Raw genomic sequence first — 19834 nt, 5'->3', positions numbered from 1 at the left:
AGGCTTGGGAGTTGGAGGTCATGGGTTCGAATCCCAGCTCCGCCACTTGTCAGCTGTTTGACTTTGGGCAAGTCACTTAACTTCTCTGTGCCTCAGTTACCTCATCTGTAAAATGGAGATGAAGACTGTGAGCCCCACGTGGAACAACCTGATTACCTTGCATCTACGCTAGCGCTTAGAACAGTGCTTGGCACATAGTAAGCACTTAACAAATATCAATATTATTGTTATTATTATTATTATTATTATTATTACCTCCAGTGCTGAAGCAGGCCGATTGGAGCCCTACTAAAAGGAGCAGATTATACCCAAAAAGTTATTTACAGTTTAAACAGCACTACCTTCCTGACTGTTGAAGCATCCCAGGTCACCCTTTCTAGCCAGGGCTGGAGGCAAGAGACTCTTGGGATGCTTGGTCCCAATGCCTGTAAGTAGATTCTATCTATCTGTCACCCCCATTTGATTGAAAGCTCTGGGGCCAGAGATCGCACGTCTTCTGTTTCTGTTCTTCTCCCTCAAGTGTTTAGTACAAGCGCTCTGCACACAGAAGGCCCTCAATCAATACTACTGATTGACGGATTCAATTGTAATAATCGTGGTATCTGTTAAGCGCTTGCTCAGTGCAAAGCACTATAGTAGATACTGGATAATCAAGTCAGACACAGTCCCTGACTCACATGGAACTGACTCACATGGCCCTTTTAGACTGTCCCTTTTAGACTGTGAGCCCACTGTTGGGTAGGGACCGTCTCTATATGTTGCCAACTTGTACTCCCCAAGCGCTTAGAACAGTGCTCTGCACACAGTAAGCGCTCAATAAATACGATTGATGGATGATGGACATGGGGCTCAATGTCTAGGTGGGAGAACAGGTATTCAACCCCCATTTTACAGATGGGGAAACTGAGGTCCAGAGAACTTGAGTGACTGGCCCAAGGTCACACAGCAGGCAAGTGGCAGGGCTGGGATTAGAACCCAGGTCCTCTGACTCCCAGTCTTGTGCTCTAACCACTAGGCCACACTGCTGTGTAGCACACTGTATAAACACTTAGGAAAGTACAATACAACACTTTCACGTCACTCCAGGCATGATACTGCTTCATTCACCCACTCAGAACCCAGGTAGGGAGAACGCAATCTTAGACAGTCGTCACCATGACCTGTCTTCACAGAAGACGCCCTGACAGAAACGGTGATCCCAACACCCTGCTGAATAAAGCCGTGGTGGTTGTTAGCCCAAAACACCTCTGTGGGTGTTAGCCAATCTGCAGGCATGGACCACCCCCTGGGTCAGGCTGTGATGCATCTTCTCATCTTTCTCCGTGAAACACTGACTCTCTGCTTCAAAACGAGGGACAGCCCCCACCCTTACTTGAAACTGAAATTCGGTCGACATTTCCGGGACTGGCCCCGTGTTGACACCCTGTTCTTGCTGAGGCAGGGACAACTATCTCCTCTGCAGAACTGGTAAAAGCCGGTCACACCTGCCGTCTCCATCCCGCCTTGCCTCCCTGCCATGTGCACAGTCAGCATCCCGGACCTTGTCTTTCCGAAGAAGAGGAAGTGAAAACCAGAAGAAGCAGCCGCCTCCACTCCCCGTCGACACGTTGCCCTGCTCCTCTTTCCAAGAAAAGCTCAGAGGGAAGCAAAAGTGGGAAAAACCAGGCCATGAAGGGAAGGTGGAAGCAGCCGTGGCCTAGTGGATAAAGCACGGGCCTGAGAGCCAGAGGGCCTGGGTTCTTAATCGCAGCTCCGCCGCTTACCAGCTGTTTGAACTTGGACAAGTCATTTCTCTGTGACTCATCCTCCTCATCTACAAAATGGAGATTCAATACCTGTACTCCCTCCTACGCAGGCTGTGAGCCCCACGTGGGACGGGGACTAAATCTAACCTAATTAACTTGGATCTACTCTAGTGCGTAGAACAGTGCTTGACACATAATAAGTGCTTAACAAGTACCATTAAAAAAATTTGTGGATTAGAGAAGGAAGAACAGAATTCGGGTTTCTGTTTGTTCCTCCAGTGGAATCAAATCACCAGAAAAGACACCTGGGGTTAGAGCTACCTGAGAAAGCTATGACACTGTGTTGGTTAAAAAGAAAGTTAAGTGCATGGGAAGAGAGATTATTGTTAATGGAAAAGAACATAAAACCCATGAAATTTCTATCTATCTAGCCCAGGGTGCTTTTAGAGTGGACCCCAAAGAGAAAGGAGTAAAGTGGTGATGGCTCCCCTGTAAGACATCCAATCACAAAGTCATGGATGTTTAACCTACTTAACTTTTCCCTCTAATCCTCCTCCCATTTCTCTCCAATCCAATCCAATCCAATCATCATCATCAATCGTATTTATTGAGCGCTTACTATGTACAGAGCACTGTACTAAGCGCTTGGGAAGTACAAATTGGCAACATATAGAGACAGTCCCTACCCAACAGTGGGCTCACAGTCTAAAAATCCAATCTATCCAACCTCTTTGGACTCTTGGAAGAGAGGTGTGTTGTAAATCCAAAATGATGTTATTGTTTGAGGGCTGAGTTTAACAGTACAGGGAGTTCTCCTTCAAAATGGGAGTTGTGTTCTTCAAGAGTTCCGTGTTATAGGAAAAAATTTGCAATATACAAACCGTGGAGTCATCAGAAAGTAATTGGTTAAGGGGATGGTGGTTTGAAGATTTTGGCCGTGACTGATCATTTCTGTTACAAATTCCTATATGGTTGATATGTCCTCCACTAGCAGAAGACTTTACATCCTTGTCACTTGTGATTTTACTATTTTAAATATATCAAGGTTGCAAAAGCTCAAAGAAACCCAAAGTATTTCACAGTACAGCACAGTGATGCTGAGACAGAGGCTGGGAAATATAGCAGCTTCATGCTTTGGCGGTCCCCTTGAGAAACAGCATGACCTAGTCGAAAGAGCACAAGATTGATAGTGAGGACACGGTTCTGATCCTTACTCTACTGATTGGCTGCTGTATGACCTTGGGCAAGTCATTTAACTTCTCAGGGTCTCTATTGCCTCATCTGTAAAATGGGGATACAATACTTGGTCTCCCTCCTCAAACTGGGGACAGGGACTGTACCCATTCTGAATATCTTGTATCTACCCAAGTACTTGGCACATAATAAGCACTTTAAAAATACCACAATTATTATTATTGCTCATGTGCATCCCATTTATTCCTACACTAAATCTGTGTATTGTGTCACACATACGAATTTGTGGGTAGTGCTCTATACCAAAACAGACTTAGGTTGTGGAAAGAATATTTCCTGAATCTTCCATTGAGTTACACCTGAATCATTACACCTGAAGCACGAAATGTAAGCGTGTTATAGCATACCTGGGAGTAGGTAGTATTTGTCACATTACAAGGAAGAGCAGATTGGAAGGAGTTGAAGCAGCATAGCCTCGTAGAAAAAGCACGGGCCTGGGAAACAGAGGACCTGAGTTCTAATTCGGCTCCACCACTTGCTGCTGTGTGACCCTCAGCAAGTCAGTTAACTTCTCCATGCCTCAGTTTCCTCAACTGTAGAATGGGGATTCAACATCTATTCTCCCTTCTAGAGAAGCAGCATGACGTGATGGATAGAGCCCCGGCTTGGGAGTCAGAGGTCATGGGTTCTAATCCTGGCTCCGCCACATGTCTGCTGTGTGACCTTGGGCAAGTCACTTCACTCCTCTGGGCCTCAGTGACCTCATGTGTAAAATGGGGATTGAGACTGTGAGCCCCACATGGGACAGGGACTGTGTCCTACCCGATTTGCTTGTATCTACTCCAGTGCTTAGTACAGTGCCTGGCACATAAGTAAGTGCTTAACAAACACCGTAATTATTATTATTAATTATTATTCCACTTAGACTGTGAGTCCCACGTGGGACAGGAACCAGTTGCCTGAATGCTAAACTACAGCAAGTCTAGAAATGAGACAGATCCAGAAAGAAAGAGTCAGGGAGAGGGAATTGACAGTACTCTGCACAAAGTAAGCTCTCAATAAATACCACTGATTGATTGTTTGATTGATTGGAAATTATTGCTTGCAGGGCCTGCTGGACTTGAAGCCTTGACTCCGGGGTTGACACAGTACTAAGTATCTGGGCAAATTTCCAGAGAGCTGAAACCCAGGCAAAGCTCGTTCTCCATTTATATATTTTCCAGATTCTCCCTCAGCCTCCCTCTTCCAAAAAGAAAATTGAAATGGATTGCCCTTTAAATCCATTAATTCTGGTAGCACACAACCACTGAACCATAATCCATGAGATGTCCAGAGAAAGTAGGAGGGATAGTCAGCTAGACCAGGGCTTGGTCAGAGAGAACCTGATGTGATGATGATAATAAAAATAAAAATAGTAATAATAATTGTGGCATTTGTTAACTATGTGTCAAGCACTTTACTAAGCACTGGGATAGATACACGATAATCAAGTACCACGTGGGGCTTAGTTTAAGTAGGAGGGAGAACAGGTCTTCAATTCTCATTTTGAAGATGAGGAAACTAAGGCACAGAGAAGTTAAATGACTTGCCCACGTCACACAGCAGGTATAGGGAGGAGGTGGGATTAGAACCCAGGTCCTCCTACCCCCAGGCCCTTGTTCTTCCCACCCCTGCAACCAGCAGTGTCTTATCTCTTCTCGCTAGTCCTCAAGATTTCCACTTCCGAATCAAGGAAGGACCATAGTACCATATTATGTGGTGAGTAACCACCCTCTCTTCTACATGCACAGATACTTGTAGGTCAAATAAATGCAGAACTAAAAAGCTCCCCAGGACGTCAATCTCTTTCTTCAACTCTCCTCTCCCCAACTCTTTTTTTTTCCATTTTGAGTTTGGAGAAACAAGGGCTTGGTGTTCCAAAGAACGAAAGTACAGTATGAATTTGGCCGAATTTTCAAAGCATAATCTCCCAACCACCTTGTAGAAGAGGGGATTGCTCCTGGCCTAATGGTCGACCCAAAGCCTGGACGAATGTTACCATGTTAGCAGTATACTTGAAAGCATTCTACTAGAGACTGTATAAAATGTTGGCATCCCATTTGGGCAGGGAATGCATCTCATCCTTCTGTTCAAACCCTCCCAAATGTTTAGTACAGTGCATTGCATTCAGTTGTCACAGTACTGTGACAGTGCACAGGAAAGGCACTGTCTCTAGTCTCAGGCAAGATGACTCTTTCACATAATTTCAGATGAAAGGCACTAGAAGAAGTGAAGTAGGAGCGCATAATTCATTACTAAAATATCTACAATTGAAGTCCACTTGTTTGACTCTAGGAAGGCATTTCCTGCAGGCATTTCCTGCTGTGTCACAAAAGAGCTGGTCAGTGGTTGAATTACAGAAGGAAAGGGGGAACTCCTGTTAACCCTCAAGACACTCTCATTTCACTGACCTGTTCAAAATGTGATTGACAAGCACCATCACCACAGGCCCAGGTCTGTCCAGGAAATATCATCAGAATGGGGGCATCCGGTTGGTTTCCGGAGAGACTTTCTCTGGATGGCGGTCTTTGGTGTTGCCCTCTCTTTATAAAAATTATTAGTAATTGTACTTGTTAAACATTTACTATGTGCCAGGCACTGTTCTAAGCACTGGGATAGATACAAGATAATCAGGTTGTAACAGAGTTCCTGTCCCACATAGAGCTCACAGTCTTAATCCCCATTTTACAGATGAGGGAACTGAGGCCCAGAGAAGTTAAGCAATAATAATGGTAACTGTGGTATTTGTTAAGTGCTTACTATGTGCCAGGAAGTGTTCTAAGTGCTGGGGTGGTTACAAGCAAATCGGGCTGGACACGATCCCTGTCCCATATGGGGCTCCCAGTCTCAATTCCCGTTTTACAGATGAGGTAAATGAGGCAAGGAGAATTGAGTGACTTACCTAAGGTCACACAGCAGACAACTGAAGGAACAGGAACTAGAACCCATGACTTTCTGATACCCAGGCCCATGCTCTATCCACCAGGCCATGCTGCTTTTTCCAGGAATCATAGATCACTGTTGCCTCTGCTCCTTTTAGATGAGGCCCATGTCCTGCCTCTGGCCTGGAAAGTCCTCCCTAGACAATTACTACCCTCAACTTCAAAGCCTCTTTGAAGGCACATCTCCTCCAAGAGCCCTCCTTTCCTCTTCTCCTGTCTGTTGCCCAGATTTGCTCCCTTCATTCAGCTCCACTCCCAGACCCACAGCACTTATGTACATCATCATCATCATCAATCGTATTTATTGAGCGCTTACTGTGTGCAGAGCACTGTACTAAGTGCTTGGGAAGTACAAGTTGGCAACATATAGAGACAGTCCCTACCCAACAGTGGGCATAGCTGTAATTTATTTATTTATATTAATGTCTGTCTCCCCCTCTAACAATAATAATAATAATGGCATTTATTAAGCACTTCCTGTGTGCAAAGCACTGTTCTAAGCGCTGGGGAGGTTGCAAGGTGATCAGGTTGTCCCATGGGGGGCTCACAGTCTTAATCCCTGTTTTACAGATGAGGTGACTGAGGCACAGAGAAGTTAAGTGACTTGCCCAAAGTCACACAGCTGACAATTGGAGGAGCCGGAATTTGAACCCATGACCTCTGACTCCAAAGCCCGTGCTCTTTCCACTGAGCCACGCTGCTTCTCTAGACTGTAGGCTTATTGCAGGCAGGGAATGTGTCTGTTTACTGTTACATTGTACTTGCCCAAGCACATAGTACAGTGCTCTGCACACAGTAAGTGCTCAATAAATCCGATTGACTGACTGACCCCTCTTCAGAGACTGGGCTAGAAAGCTCATCTCCTCCACCCCTAGCCTGCGGCCCATTCATCAGCCAGCCAAAAAAAGAAGACAACTCCACCACCAATTATCAGATCAGGAATCGGAGGGCACTAGAATGAGAGGTGGAAAGGGGGCAGGAAAGTAGAAGATGGAGGTTGGGGTGGGAAAAAATAAACATCAATCTTTTTTCAATCTTAATTTTATTCTACAAAATGCTACCGGGTTTTAATTGAAAAAGCAAAAAAAAAAACCACCCTAAAAAAACAAAACCAAAAAAAAATTAATATGTCCTTTCTTTCATAGCAGCAAGCTTTTTTCTAACAAGCTTTTCTTTTTAGTGCAAATACTGTAGGCCCGTATTACAGTAAAATAACAGAATGAAAACAAACACCAGAGATGTCTCATAACTGAGATAGTCTTGGATTTGCGAATGATTCAGACACCATGAACTCAGGTTCCTGCTTCAGCAGTTCCCTTTTATGAGCCTTCTCTATTGGAATATTTCTTCCTCAGGGCAAAAATTCACTCTTTCTGTCTGAAAGAGGTTAAATCACAAACTGTGTCACTACCTGGGGGGCCACAATTAGGGGTCAGAATGGAGAATTCCAGTTAGGGGCATTGCCCGGAATGATCTTTTATGGAACTGAACCGCCTGGGCACTTGACTGAACTCCTGCCCTTCAATTACAGTCTGCGATGGCGACGTGGTTCCAACCCGTGCAGACATAACATGCCAAATAAAAATAACCCAAAACAGAAACAGAATGGTGCTCCAAAAAAAAAATAATTAAAAATCCCCATAGATCTCCAAGAATCTGTTAAGACTTGTTTCGCCTCCAGGGTCTGAAAGTAAACTCTTTTTTACGTCATTGACACAGCCCGAATACAGATGCAAGATTCTCTATGATTTTTGTGTATTCACCAAAATATTTACAACTCTTTCTTTTCCTCCCAATGCGACAACCCTGATCCCATTCTCTATACACAGTCGAGGATTTCTTTCTTTGATATCAATTAATCACAAACTAGAATAAATGGCATAAACTTTTAATCATACAGGGAGAAAACAATTTTTGGAGGAACAGAGCGGAATCTTTCATTGTGTTTTCTTATAATGCTGGACTTCTTTCTGGCTGCTGTTCCAAGAGGACTGACAATGCATCTTTAGTACAGAACACCTTTTTATACAGTTTATACAGGTAAAAGTCACAAACCGTTTTTGAAAAGAAAACACGTCGTTAAACCTAAAAAAACCTTACAAAAACATAGAATTGAGTAATTTAATGCTTTCATTTTGTATTCAGGTTTGGAACAACACAAAGAAGATGTAAACATTATAAATAAATAACGAAACAAATGTAGATGTTTTCCCCCCCTAAATGTTTGAACCGGCCCTTTGTGATCATGTTGCTGTCGGAATGGATTTAAATGGTGGATTTTAAAAAAGCAAACCATTTTTTCATTTGCACGCTAGAAAAAACAGGAGCATGGGAGGATGCTAAATGAGTAGTGGGCTGACTGGGTTTTCTTTTCAATTCTTAATAGCAGACACACACACACACGTTTGCCTGCCAATAAATAATGAGATGTTGGCTTTTAAGATGAGCGCCAGGAGGATTAAATAAGCAGAAAGCAGCAAAAATAAAGTTTCAGACAAGTTTAGTTAAGTCTTTAAAATAAAATGACAAAACATACGCCCTACTGGCCCCAGCACACTGGTTCCCTGGGCTCCACAACACTTCAAGCAACCGGCATGTTGTCCAGGTGGGATTAAGGAATAAGGGTCTGCACGGTGGGAAAGATGGAGGAGTTTGGAAATTGGCAGGGTGGGGGGGAGGGAGCTAGTTTAGAGATCTGACTGACCACAGCCTTCAGGCAGGCTTCGTCTTTGCCCCATGAATAAGTGAAAGAGAAGCAGCCTGGCGTAATGGACAGGGCATGGGTCTAGGAATCAGAAGGACCTGGGTTCTAATCTCGGCTCCGCTGCTGTGTGACCATAGGAAAGCCACTTTTCTTTTCTGTGCCTCAGTCACCTCACCTGTAAAATGGGGATTAAGACTGTGAGCTCCATGTGGGACAGGGATTGCGTTCGACCTGATTAGCTTGTGTCTACCCCAGCACTTAATACGGTGCCAGACACATAGTATGTGCTTAACAAATACCTTCAAAGAAAAGATGTAATAAGGTGCAATAGCAATGAGGAGCCTCTCACCCCTGGAGAAGCTTGGGGTCTCTCCAGCATTTTCTCAGTCAGACCTGGGGACTGCAGTCTACCCAAAGGTGTCTCTCTGCCTCTCGAGTCTGAGGCTCCCCTGAACTGGGAGTCAGAATGAGGAAGGGGGAAAATCTGGTTGCTGGCACCGAGAGGTGGCTTTATTAGGTTAAAATCACTGAGACTGCCACCATGGGAAAGAGGTTAAGGGCCCACCTCTTGAGAGATTTAAACCCAGGCTGCAGACACCCCAGAAACAGCAATCAATCAATCATATTTATTGAGCATACTGTGTGCATAGCACTGTACTAACCACTTGGGAGAGTACAATATAACAGACAACAAATAGGGAAAGGCTTCCCAGGGAAGAGAGCTCCTGCCATCTTTCTCATTTTGGTGATTCGCTTAACCCACTGAGAGGACTGACCTGAGGAGAGTCCTTTTTGCTAAACAATCAATTCTCCTCCTTGATCCTGCTGGAGATTTCCTGAGTAGCTCTTAGATCCTTTCTGTCGTCTGCCAGTTCTACCCATCCCCACCACCCCCAGCCGAGGAATGCCCACTGGGGATGCCCCAGAGCCAGCAGTGAGGACTCTCTTCCAATGCAGGGCCAGGCGGGTAAAGACTGAGCTCTCCCAAGAGCCATTTTCTGACAGGTCAGTCACAGAGTTTGGACCAAGCCGTCTGATGCCCTGTCTCTCTGATCTCAGCTGTACCCCTGCACCGTGGCAGGACTGGGGATGGAGGTGGGAAAATGGGGGCTATTTCTCTAATCCCACCTTAGGCCCAGCCTCTGATCCCTCCCTCTAATGCCCCCATTTCCTCAATGACTCCTTAGAAGTGACAATCATTATACCCACTCCTTTCTAGCTTAAAGGGGCTTTGGAAGAAAAATTCATCTCCATGGAAAAAAATACACCAGCAAAGCACTTCTGATGAAAATGAGGTGTCACCACTGAAGCATACATCTTGCCTTCTCTAAATGCAGTTTTAAGCATTGAGGAAGATCTCCCCCAGAGTGAGGGAAGAGATTCTAGACAAGGAAAGGAGCGCCAAGGGTCTACGATGGGTCTTTCTTCAGGTCTGCTGGTTCTTGCCCACTGCTGGTCCCAAACCTGGTTGACTAAAAGCCACGGCTTAGGTTAACACACAGCAATCTGTGTTGGGCAAAGGGAAGACCCAAGTGAAATATTTTCAAATGGCCAGACATACACACTCTCTTTCTCTCTCTCTAAGGTGATCAACACTAGCCTGAGTCAAGACACCAGCTACAATGTTGATTCTGAGAAGATCGGGTCAATAATCATAATCATAACGATGGCGGCAAGCATTGTACTAAGCGCTGGGGTAGATACAAGAAAATCACACCACTGGGCACTATTGCTTTTGGTCCTTTGCTTAGTCACAGACCAGGGGCCATTTGAGGTTTGACTCTGGGGGTGGTCCCAGGACATGAGGGTCTGGTGCTCCGGTAGAGACAAGGAATGTTAAAAATGGATTGTTCTGCACTGAACTGGGAAAGGGATTAAAAGAAGATCATTTTACTCCTGCAGGATCATCCTCTTCCCAGCTTCCCAAAGCTTCAACCGTGCTGCAGTAGCAGCGGTTGTGTCCTTGCCGCCGGCCCAGGAGAGTTTCCCTGGAGTCATGAAGCAGGGCGCTCTGCTCTGGAAAAGGGAGCTCAGCCGGACTGGTGCTCAGGACTGGTCAGGGGACCAGAAGAGAAAGGGAGAACACCAAAACAAAAACACGAAGAAGCTCTCAATCCATCACGAAGCAAATCACCACCAAGGGCAGCAGTTCCCCGCCACAGAACGACCAAGACAAGTAAAGGCAGAAGGGCTGTGAGCTGCGTTTGGCCCTGGGAGCCAGAATTCTGCCGCCAAGCGGCAACCCCCACCCCCTCGGTCCACCCTCTCCCTTTTCATCCTCAGCAAACGTTCTTTCATGGCCTAATCCGAGCTGGGGAGGGGCCCCCACCTCCACACGCACCAGTAGAGGGTCTGGGGCCCACGCTCGTTAAACCTCCATGTGTGGCGTCACCCGAGCTGGGGTGGGCGGATGGAAGAGGGAAGGAGGAGGAGGAGGAGCCGGGGGGATGGGCAGGGAGTAATGCGTTATTCCCGGGGTGGGAAGCCTCTACGGGCAGGAGAGAAGAGGCAGTAATTACAGGAGACGCCCTGCTCCAGAGGGTGAGCCAGAAGCCGGCTCTGGCACCCACGCGGCTTCGTTGGCAACCTTCCTGGCCCAGTAATGGGGCGTTTAGCAAAGCCGATCTTTGCCGCACATGTGCAAGGCGGCCCCTACCTTCTCGCTTACTCCATCTCCCCCTAGAACCACGCTGTAAGGGAGAAGTGGTGTTAGGGAAGGGTCAGGGGGTGAGGATGGGTGAAAAGCGAGGACTCAGCCTCCAGGAAGCAGTGGACTCTCCTTGGTGGCTCTGAGCGGGCTTCGGTGTCGTGCTATCTGTTTGTTTCGTAAAGGCCAGGCGCCCCAAAACTTGGACTCCACAGACGACTTCCCCAGGGCAGGGGGCTCCAGGCGAAGCACTTAACCCAAGCCTCCACCAGCATTGATGGGCATTAACAAAATCTTTAGAGTTCGGACCCCTCTGGATGAAATGTCATGGCAAGTTTGAAACCCAAAGAGCGGGAGAGGGATGGGGCAGGAAAAGGAGGAGGAGAGGCGTACGAATAGCTAACAGAAGGCACTGAGCATGCTGGGGATTGCCAGGGAGGGGAAAGGGGAAGGAACCATCGCTCCAGATTCATTATTGTAACAAAGGGAAGGGAACCATCCAGGCCAACTTCCAGCTCCTGGGTCGCCTATCCACCCCCTCCGAGGAGGGTGAGGTGGGTGGGCGGAGAGGGGTGTCGCTGGGGTGCCAGAGTCCACCAAAGATGAACAGAGTTGCCTCGGAGGGGGCACAGGCAGGGCCTCTCAAACTCAGATGCTCCCCGTTGCTCCCAGTTGACCCTGCCCTTGCGTCCTCTTACTCTCTGGAACTGAGTCCCACGGCTTCCTCCCCAGGGTCGGGAAGGGCCCTCGCAGGCTCCCCGCTCCCGCCACCCCAATGTGCTTGACGGTCTTGCTCCCCGAGAAGAAGGCAGGGGAGAAGGGAGAAGGTGGCTTCCAGAGGGCCCGTCCCCTCTGGTGCCAGCAAGGACAGAAGGCCCGCTGGGTTACAAGGCCAGGAGAGTGGGAGAGTTCAGTGAGTCTGAGGACTGGTCTCCGCTGCTGCTGCTTCTGCGGTGAGCCTTGGAGCATGATTCCGATGGGGACACGGGCGACTCCTGCTCCAGCACGTTGGGGTAAGTGAAGACCAGATTGGAGGTGCCCGGGGTGATGGCAGGAGTCGAGGTCACCACGATGGGTGTGTTTAAGGGCTCCTCTCCATAGAAGGCCCCCGCGATGTTGATGGGCTTGATGACTGACCGCTGGGCCTTGTCCAGGGCCAAAGAGGACGACGAGGGGCTCTCCTCCTCCAGGGGCTCCTGCTTGACCACCACAGTGGCCGCCCCGCCCCCGGTTCTCATGGGCTGGAGGCCGTGCGAGGGTGGGGTGCGACGCTCCTCCGGGCTGATCTTGCACACGGGCCCGTGGGCCACCAGCATGAATTCCAGCTTCTCCTTCTCCTTCTGCAACTCCGCAATCTCCTTCTGCAGGCCCGACTTCTCCTCCTCCAGCTCCTCGGTCTCCTGGGATGGGGAAGGAGGAATGAGTCAGGCCCTAGCGGCAATGGGAGCCCCGGCGATCTGCTCTGGGTGAATGGGTCAGACCCCGGCCGGGGGCCGCCCCCAGCCTCTTCCTGGTCTCGGGGGAAATGACGAATTGAGTGGGTCCCAGCTAGCACATAAATAGGCTTATCGAGCAAGGTTTTGTAATGGGAAGCGTCGGGGTTTCTCCTTTCCCTTCTCATCCCCCTTTCCTCCCCCTCACTCTCTAGTCTCCCCAGAGGCTCTCCGCTGCCAGGCTAGAAAGAGCTGAGTCCCGTAAGAGCCTTTTTAAGTGGCTCTTCGAAGGGTTAAGCTTGGGAGTTTCTGGTCTGGCCCATGGGCTCCAGGTCAGGGACAGCAGCAGCGGAAGGTTAGAGTCGCACCTACTAGAACGTCAAACGCTCAGGGGAAACAAATGGTTTCCGTTGTTCTCGGGGGCCTGGTGAGCGTCACGGACTCCGGCTGCAGAGATTTCCTGTGGAGGATGTGGCTGAGGAGCCCTTGTGCGGAGAAGCAAGGTGCACAGCTCAAAGAGGAACATAGGAACTCTGCCCGTCAGGTGCGAAGGAGGCGGCGGGCAGGGAGAGCCGCCACGGGGGAGGGAGACTGGCTTCTTCTTTGTTCGGGAGGGCCACAATCTTTTCCGCTGGGCTGGATGAGGTGGGGGACTGCCTTTCTCCCTGCTTTGTCTGTTTGTTGTCTGCAGAGTCTGCTCCTGAGGCGACTCTACAATGAACAACCCCCTTTTCCTACCCACCTCAAGGGACGGGAAGCCCACTGCCATGATCCTGGATGGTTAATGAGAAGCAGCATGGCTCAGTGGAAAGAGCAAGAGCTTGGGAGTCAGAGGTCGTGAGTTCTAATCCCAGCTCCGCCACTTGTCAGCTGTGTGACTTTGGGCAAGTCACCTAGTTTCTCTGTGCCTCAGTTACCTCATCTGTAAAATGGGGATTAAGACAACCTGAATAACTTGTATCTACCCCAGCGCTTAGAATGGTGCTTAGCACACAGTAAGTGCTTAACAAATACCATTAGTAGTAGTAGTAGTATTAGTATTATTAAGGGGATGGTGAGGAGGGGAGCATGGAGAGAGGAGTCATAGACTAATCTACTGTGTTACCTTGGGCAAGTCACTTAACTTCTCTGGGCCTCATTTTCCTCATCTGTAAAATGGGGATTTAGAGTGTGAGCCCCGTGTCCAACTTGCTTAGAACAGTGTTTGGCACATGGTAAGCACTTAACAAGTGCCATTATTACTATTATTACTATAACAGAAGCAGCGTGGCTCAGTGGAAAGAGCCCTGGCTTTGGAGTCAGAGGTCACGGGTTCTAATCCCACCTCCGCCAATTGTCAGCTGTGTGACTTTGGGCAAGTCACTTAACTTCTCTGGGCCTCAGTCACCTCATCTGTAAAATGGGGATTAAGACTGTGAGCCCCCCGTGGGACAACCTGATCACCTTGTAACCTCCCCAGTGCTTAGAATAGTGCTTTGCATATAGTGGGTGCTTAATAAATGTCATTATTATTATTATTATTATTATTATGGACTCCCAAGGACCAGAGAGCATGACTCTCCAAGCCCACAGAGCTTGGTTCATCAGGGCTGCAGGGGGCAGGGGCTGATGGTCCCTGCGGATGGAGGAAACGAGAGAGAAGGCAAAGAGATGCAGGCCCTGGTCCCGGCCATTTGGAGGAAGCCGACAATTTGGCTACAAAACCTCCAGATTTCTTGCCGAGTGAACCGCTGGAAAAACATCCATCACAGGAGAGATTTCCCCCAACACTGAAGCCCTCCTGAGGAGGCCTACAGCAGGGAGGTGAGGCAAAAGAGCAGAGTGGGGAAAAGTTGTCCCTATTAGTAACGAGAAGCACAAAGCCAGAGCCCAGCCTCCCAGAAACCCGCTTCCTCCCCGGGGCTGGGGGTGGAGGGAAGGGGAGGACCAAGCGTCTGGAGAGGCAGGCCTGAGCTGGCCCTCGGGTCATGGAATGGGACCCGCCCTGACCCGCCTGGCCTCTCTCGGCCCGGCGTGGCATCCAGGCGAGCGCCGTCGAGGGGCTGGGAGAGACAGGGGATCGCCACCAAAGGACTTACCGCCTGCAGCTTCTCCGTCAGCTCCCGGCGCCGGTTCCGGCACTTGGCAGCAGCTAGTTTGTTCCGCTCCCTCCTGATCCTTCGCTTCTCTTCCTCCTCGGGGGACAGCTGGATTGGGTTCGGAGGTGGAGGCAGGACCAGGCGAGGGGTGGAGGGGAGAGAGAGAGGCCAACAGTAAGAACCGATGGAATAGCTCCCCCGAGTTTGCTTTTAAATGGAATTTAAATCACGGAAGGAGGAGATGCAGAGTCAGTCAGTCAATCGTATTTATTGAGAGCTTACTCTGTGCAAAGCACTGTAGTTAGTGCTTGGGAGAGTACCACACAACAATAAACAAACACATTCCCTGCCCACAATGAGCTTACAGTCTAGAGGGTCTGGTTGTGGGGTAGAGAGGTGAGGGCAGGAAGGGGAGGAAGAGAGAAGGGGTTTAGCATGAGGAATAATAATAATAATACTACTTGTGGTATTTGTTAAGACTAAGTGCCAAGCACTGGGGTAGATACAGATAACCAAGTCAGACACAGTTCCCTCCTACATGGGCCTCCCAGCCTGAGTAGGAGGGAGGTCTTGAATCCTCATTTTAAGGATGAGGAAACTAGGGCACAAAGAAGTGAAGTGACTTGTCCAAGGTCACACAGCAGGCAAGTGGTTTACCCGGGATAAGAATCCCAGTCTTCTAACTTTCAGGCCCTTAGTCTTTCCACAGGGCCACATAGGGGAAGGGGAGGAGGCTGTAGGCCTGGCCACCAAGTAGATGTTTAAGGCTTCAGGCTGGTTCTCAACCGCGGCCAGAGGTCTAAACCAGGCAAACCTGGGCAGGAGGTGTCAGAAGCCTGGAAGAGAGAGAGGTCTGAGGTCTTCCAGCAAGCCAGAAGATGTAGACTCCGGGTCCGGCCTTCCCAGGAGGGAAGCGATCATTCCGCGTCAACTCCGAGGCTTTGCCTTGGGAATAGCTGGAAATGCACCCATCCCAGGAGAGGCAGACCCAACCCCACCCCCGTAAGCAGCTTCTTCCAAACCCAGGCTAATTACCTCTCCTAACAGCCTGTCAGCTGGGCAAGCTTCATTATCCCTGTTTGCAAAGGAGGAAACTAAGGGACAAGGAGGGAACGCAATTGGCCTGGAGCAACTGAGGGAGGAGACCTAAGCAGGGAAAAGCTCTTCCCAGCTCTAATGGGTTGCCTGCATGCTTGGGGAGAACATGACTCTTAAACCCAGAACAGTAACAGTGGCATCTGGGATGCTTTGGGTCTTAGCCCTTTGGGCTCCACCCATGGGAATCCATCCCACGAGATGGAGATGCTAGGACTGTATGTGATGACATTTTCTGTCCTGGACATCACCTGGGCTCCCACAAGATAATAATAATCATGATATTTAAGTGCTTACTATGTGTCAAGCACTGTTCTAAGGACTGAGGTAGATACAAGATAATCAGGTTGGACACAGTCTCTGGCCCTTATGGGGCTCACAGTCTTAATCCCCATTTTCCAGATAACTGCAGCACAGAGAAGTGAGGTGACTTGGCCACGGTCACAAACAGCAGACAAGTGGCAGAGCTGGACTGGAACCCAGGTCCTTCTGGTTCCCAGGACAATGTTCCAGCCACTGGGTCATACTGGCTCTAAGCAAATACAGTGGGGTGGCAAGGAAGCCTAACTCATCAAGGCTTTTAAGCAGAATTAAAGGGTTTTTAGGGGACTTGCAGAATTTGGCTTCATCCCCAGGCATGGCTTGGGAGAGAGCAGGTGGCTTGATACAGATCAAAATAGGTCGTCTGTCAGTGATGCTCCACTCAGCAGTTTCCATATATCAACGAGGTTTCCCCACGAGAAGCAGCGTGGCTCAGTGGAAAGAGCACGGGTTTTGGAGTCAGAGGTCATGGGTTCAAATCCCGGCTCCACCAACTGTCAGCTGTGTGACTCTGGGCAAGTCACAACTTCTCTGTGCCTCAGTTCCCTCATCTGTAAAATGGGGATTAAGACTGTGAGCCCCCCATGGGACAACCTGATCACCTTGTGACCTCCCCAGCGCTTAGAACAGTGCTTTGCACATAGTAAGCGCTTAACAAATACCATTATTATTATTATTATTATTACTGGCAGCTTCAGAGTAAACCTGAATCTACCATCAGGAGACTGCCAGTCTGTGTGTGCTTACCATACTCATCTTGGCAGTGTTGGTTACAACGACCGTGAGCTTTTCCTAATCTGGTGGGCCTTCGGAAAATCAGCCCTGCTACTTCCATAACCACTGCCCACTGGTGCTAAAAACAGTGTGCAACAGAGACAAGTGGTGCCAGAGTCAGGCGGATGACAGAGAATCCTGAATGGCACCTATCGGACCCCGGGCCCTCGGTACCCAGGATCTCCCTTCCATTTGGGCAGCAAGGCTTGAGGAGCAGTGTGGTCTCCGGGATAGAGCTTAGGCCTGGAAGTACAACAGACCTGGGTTCTAAACCTGACTCTGCCACTCATCTGCTGAGTGAACTTGGGCAGATCACTTCATTTCTCTATGCCTCAGTTACCTCATCTGGAAAAGGAAGGTTAAGACGGTGAGCCCCATGTAGAACATGGACTGTATCCAACCTGAGTAGCTTATATCTAGCCCAGTGCTTAGTACAGTGCCTGGCACATTTTAAGGACTTATTAAATATCATAAAAAAGTCAGAGGACATGATCCATGCCTCCTCATCAAGCTGGCAGTTATAGCCAAACCAGCCCCATCTGGATAATGGCACCAAGGATCCCAGGTGTCCATGCCTCAGCCCAACGAGCCCGAGGCATAACAAAGGTTCCAGATCCCTCCCTGGCAATGAACTATCTGGGGCTGCAGAGGCCTCAGGTCCTCCAAGGACAACAACTGAGTCCAGCACCTCACCCATTCCAAAAGCTCTTCCTGTTTTAAATTGAGCAGCAGGACTGGCTGGACATTAGCTTTTTCCCCTCTTGGTTTCATTCTTCCATTTTCTCTCTGCACCTCTGCCTGAAAGCCCTGGCTCTCCATTTCACCCCTGCCAACACTTCTCTCCCACATTCTCTTCCAGCAGCTACATCCACTTCCCATCCCTCCTTTCAAACTTACCTCCCAGGCCCTCTCACGTCCCCCTTGGGAAAATCTTCCCGTGTCCAACAGAGCTGGCCTGGAAAGCCAGGTTCCTGCATCTCCCTTCCAAGGATTCTACTTCATCAGTGGCATAGAGCATTGTGCTAAGCGCTTGGGAGAGTACACTACAACAGAGCTGGTAGATACATTCCCTGCCTACGGTGAGCTTACAGGCTAGAAGGGATCCCTGATTCCCTCTATTTCTTTGTTAAAGTCACCTCCAGGTCTCTTTCCCCAAAGCTCCTGGAGAATACGGATATCTATGCCAATACCAGAGGCGACCTCAGGCAGGCTTGACAACGACATGTTACCATCCATCATTTTCAGATTCTTCCTTCCTTTGGGTCTATGTTAACTGCCTGCCTGTCTAAGGTGGATGGGGAGGACATTGGGCAACCTCCCTACCTAATTCTACATTCTGAAGAGCCCCTAGCACAGTGCTGGCATGCTTTAAAGGGAAAATAATAATAATAATTATCTCGCTGGGGCTAAACCTGTCTCAGCCTGATCTCAAAAAGTTACCAACACAACACCACCTAAAATGCCCCAGCTGGAGTCCTGCTGTGGTGTTCCTGGTTGGCTGGCGTAGGTCTCTAACTCAAACAGTGAAGGAGATCCGTAAGAAGCGCCTTCCTGTCCTGCCCCTGGAGGATTCAGGTGGGGGCTTTCCCATCCACCTGCCTGTCTTGACCTCGGGAGCAGTCAGTGTCGGATCTGCACAGGGATGGTGGGAGCAGGTTGTTATCACTTCCATACGTTAGTGCTCTCTCTCTCTCTGTCTCTTCTCTCTCCCTTTATGCCACGGGCTTCCAAGTCTTCACCTCTGGAGTGGAAATAGGTCGGGGAAGGGTGTTTGACCCACCTGACCCTTCTAGCCCATTTGTAGAAAAGGAAGAGGGTTTTGGGATCAGTCTTTGAAGAGAAAAGACCATTAGGGAAGCGGCGTGGCCTAGTGGAAGGAGCACTGGTCCAGGGGTAAGAAGACCTGGGTCTACTTCTGGCTCTGCTGTAGGATCTTGGAAAAATCACTTAACTTTTCTGTGCCCCTATCTATAAAATGGGGATTAAATACTTGGGTTTGGAGGTGCGGGGTTTATGGTATTTGTTAAGCACTTACTATATGTCAAGCACTGTTCTAGGCCCTGGGGTAGATAATAATAATAATGGTATTTGTTAAGCACTTACTATGTGCAAAGCACTGGGGGGATACAAGGCGATCAGGTTGTCCCACGTGGGGCTCACAGACTTAATCCCCATTTAAAAGATGAGGGAACTGAGGCACAGAGAAGTTAAGTGGCTTGCCCAGAGTCACACAGCTGACACTTGGTGGAGTCGGGATTTGAACCCATGATCTCTGACTCCAAAGCCCGAGCTCTTTCCACTGAGCCACACTACTTCTCCTAGATACAAGTTAATCTTGTTCTCCTTCCTACTTGGGCTGTAAACCCCATGTTGAACTGTGACTCTGTCTGACCTGATAATCTTTTATTTATCCCAATGCTTATTATAGTGCTTGGCACAAAATAAGTGCTTAACAAATGTCACAATTATTATTACTATAATAATAATAATAATCATAATTGTTAGAAGGTATCAGGGTGACTCGTTCCCAACCCTCTCTCCACAATTGGCTAGCTAGAAGATATTGATCTGAGTCTCTAGATAGTAACCACACTAGATAGGGAAAGAGAATTGCCTGTCTCCTTTCTCCAGATCAATCAATCAATGGTATTTATTGAATGCTTACTGTGTGCAGAACACTGTACTTGGTGCTTGGGAGAATACAACAGAGTATGTAGACACAATCCCTGCCCTTGAGGAGTTTACAATCTCCAGATGAGCTCTTCAGCCAGATTCTTCCTCTTAATGTGAGTTAGGTGCTGGGGGAGATATATTAATTCTCTCAAGTTACAAAATCACCATCTAGCAAAATTCTGCTACGTT

The 19834-nt window shown here is 48.6% G+C and overlaps 1 protein-coding gene across 1 annotated transcript in view; it reads right to left on the bottom strand.

The window, feature by feature from the left end:
• Positions 1-9297: 9297 nt before the first annotated feature.
• Positions 9298-19834, bottom strand: part of FOSL2 (FOS like 2, AP-1 transcription factor subunit) — a 30040-nt gene continuing 19503 nt past the window's right edge. The window contains exons 3-4 of the mRNA XM_038751725.1: positions 14783-14890; positions 9298-12671 (exon numbers count right to left, since the gene is read on the bottom strand). Coding sequence (XP_038607653.1) covers positions 12156-12671; positions 14783-14890 — 624 coding nt within the window. The 3' untranslated portion in view covers positions 9298-12155. The remainder of the gene's footprint in view (positions 12672-14782; positions 14891-19834) is intronic.

This window comes from Tachyglossus aculeatus, chromosome 9 (genome assembly GCF_015852505.1).
Source record: "Tachyglossus aculeatus isolate mTacAcu1 chromosome 9, mTacAcu1.pri, whole genome shotgun sequence".
NCBI lineage: Eukaryota > Metazoa > Chordata > Mammalia > Monotremata > Tachyglossidae > Tachyglossus > Tachyglossus aculeatus.
Note: the sequence above shows the minus strand (reverse complement) of the source record. Positions and strands in the feature narration are given on the sequence as shown.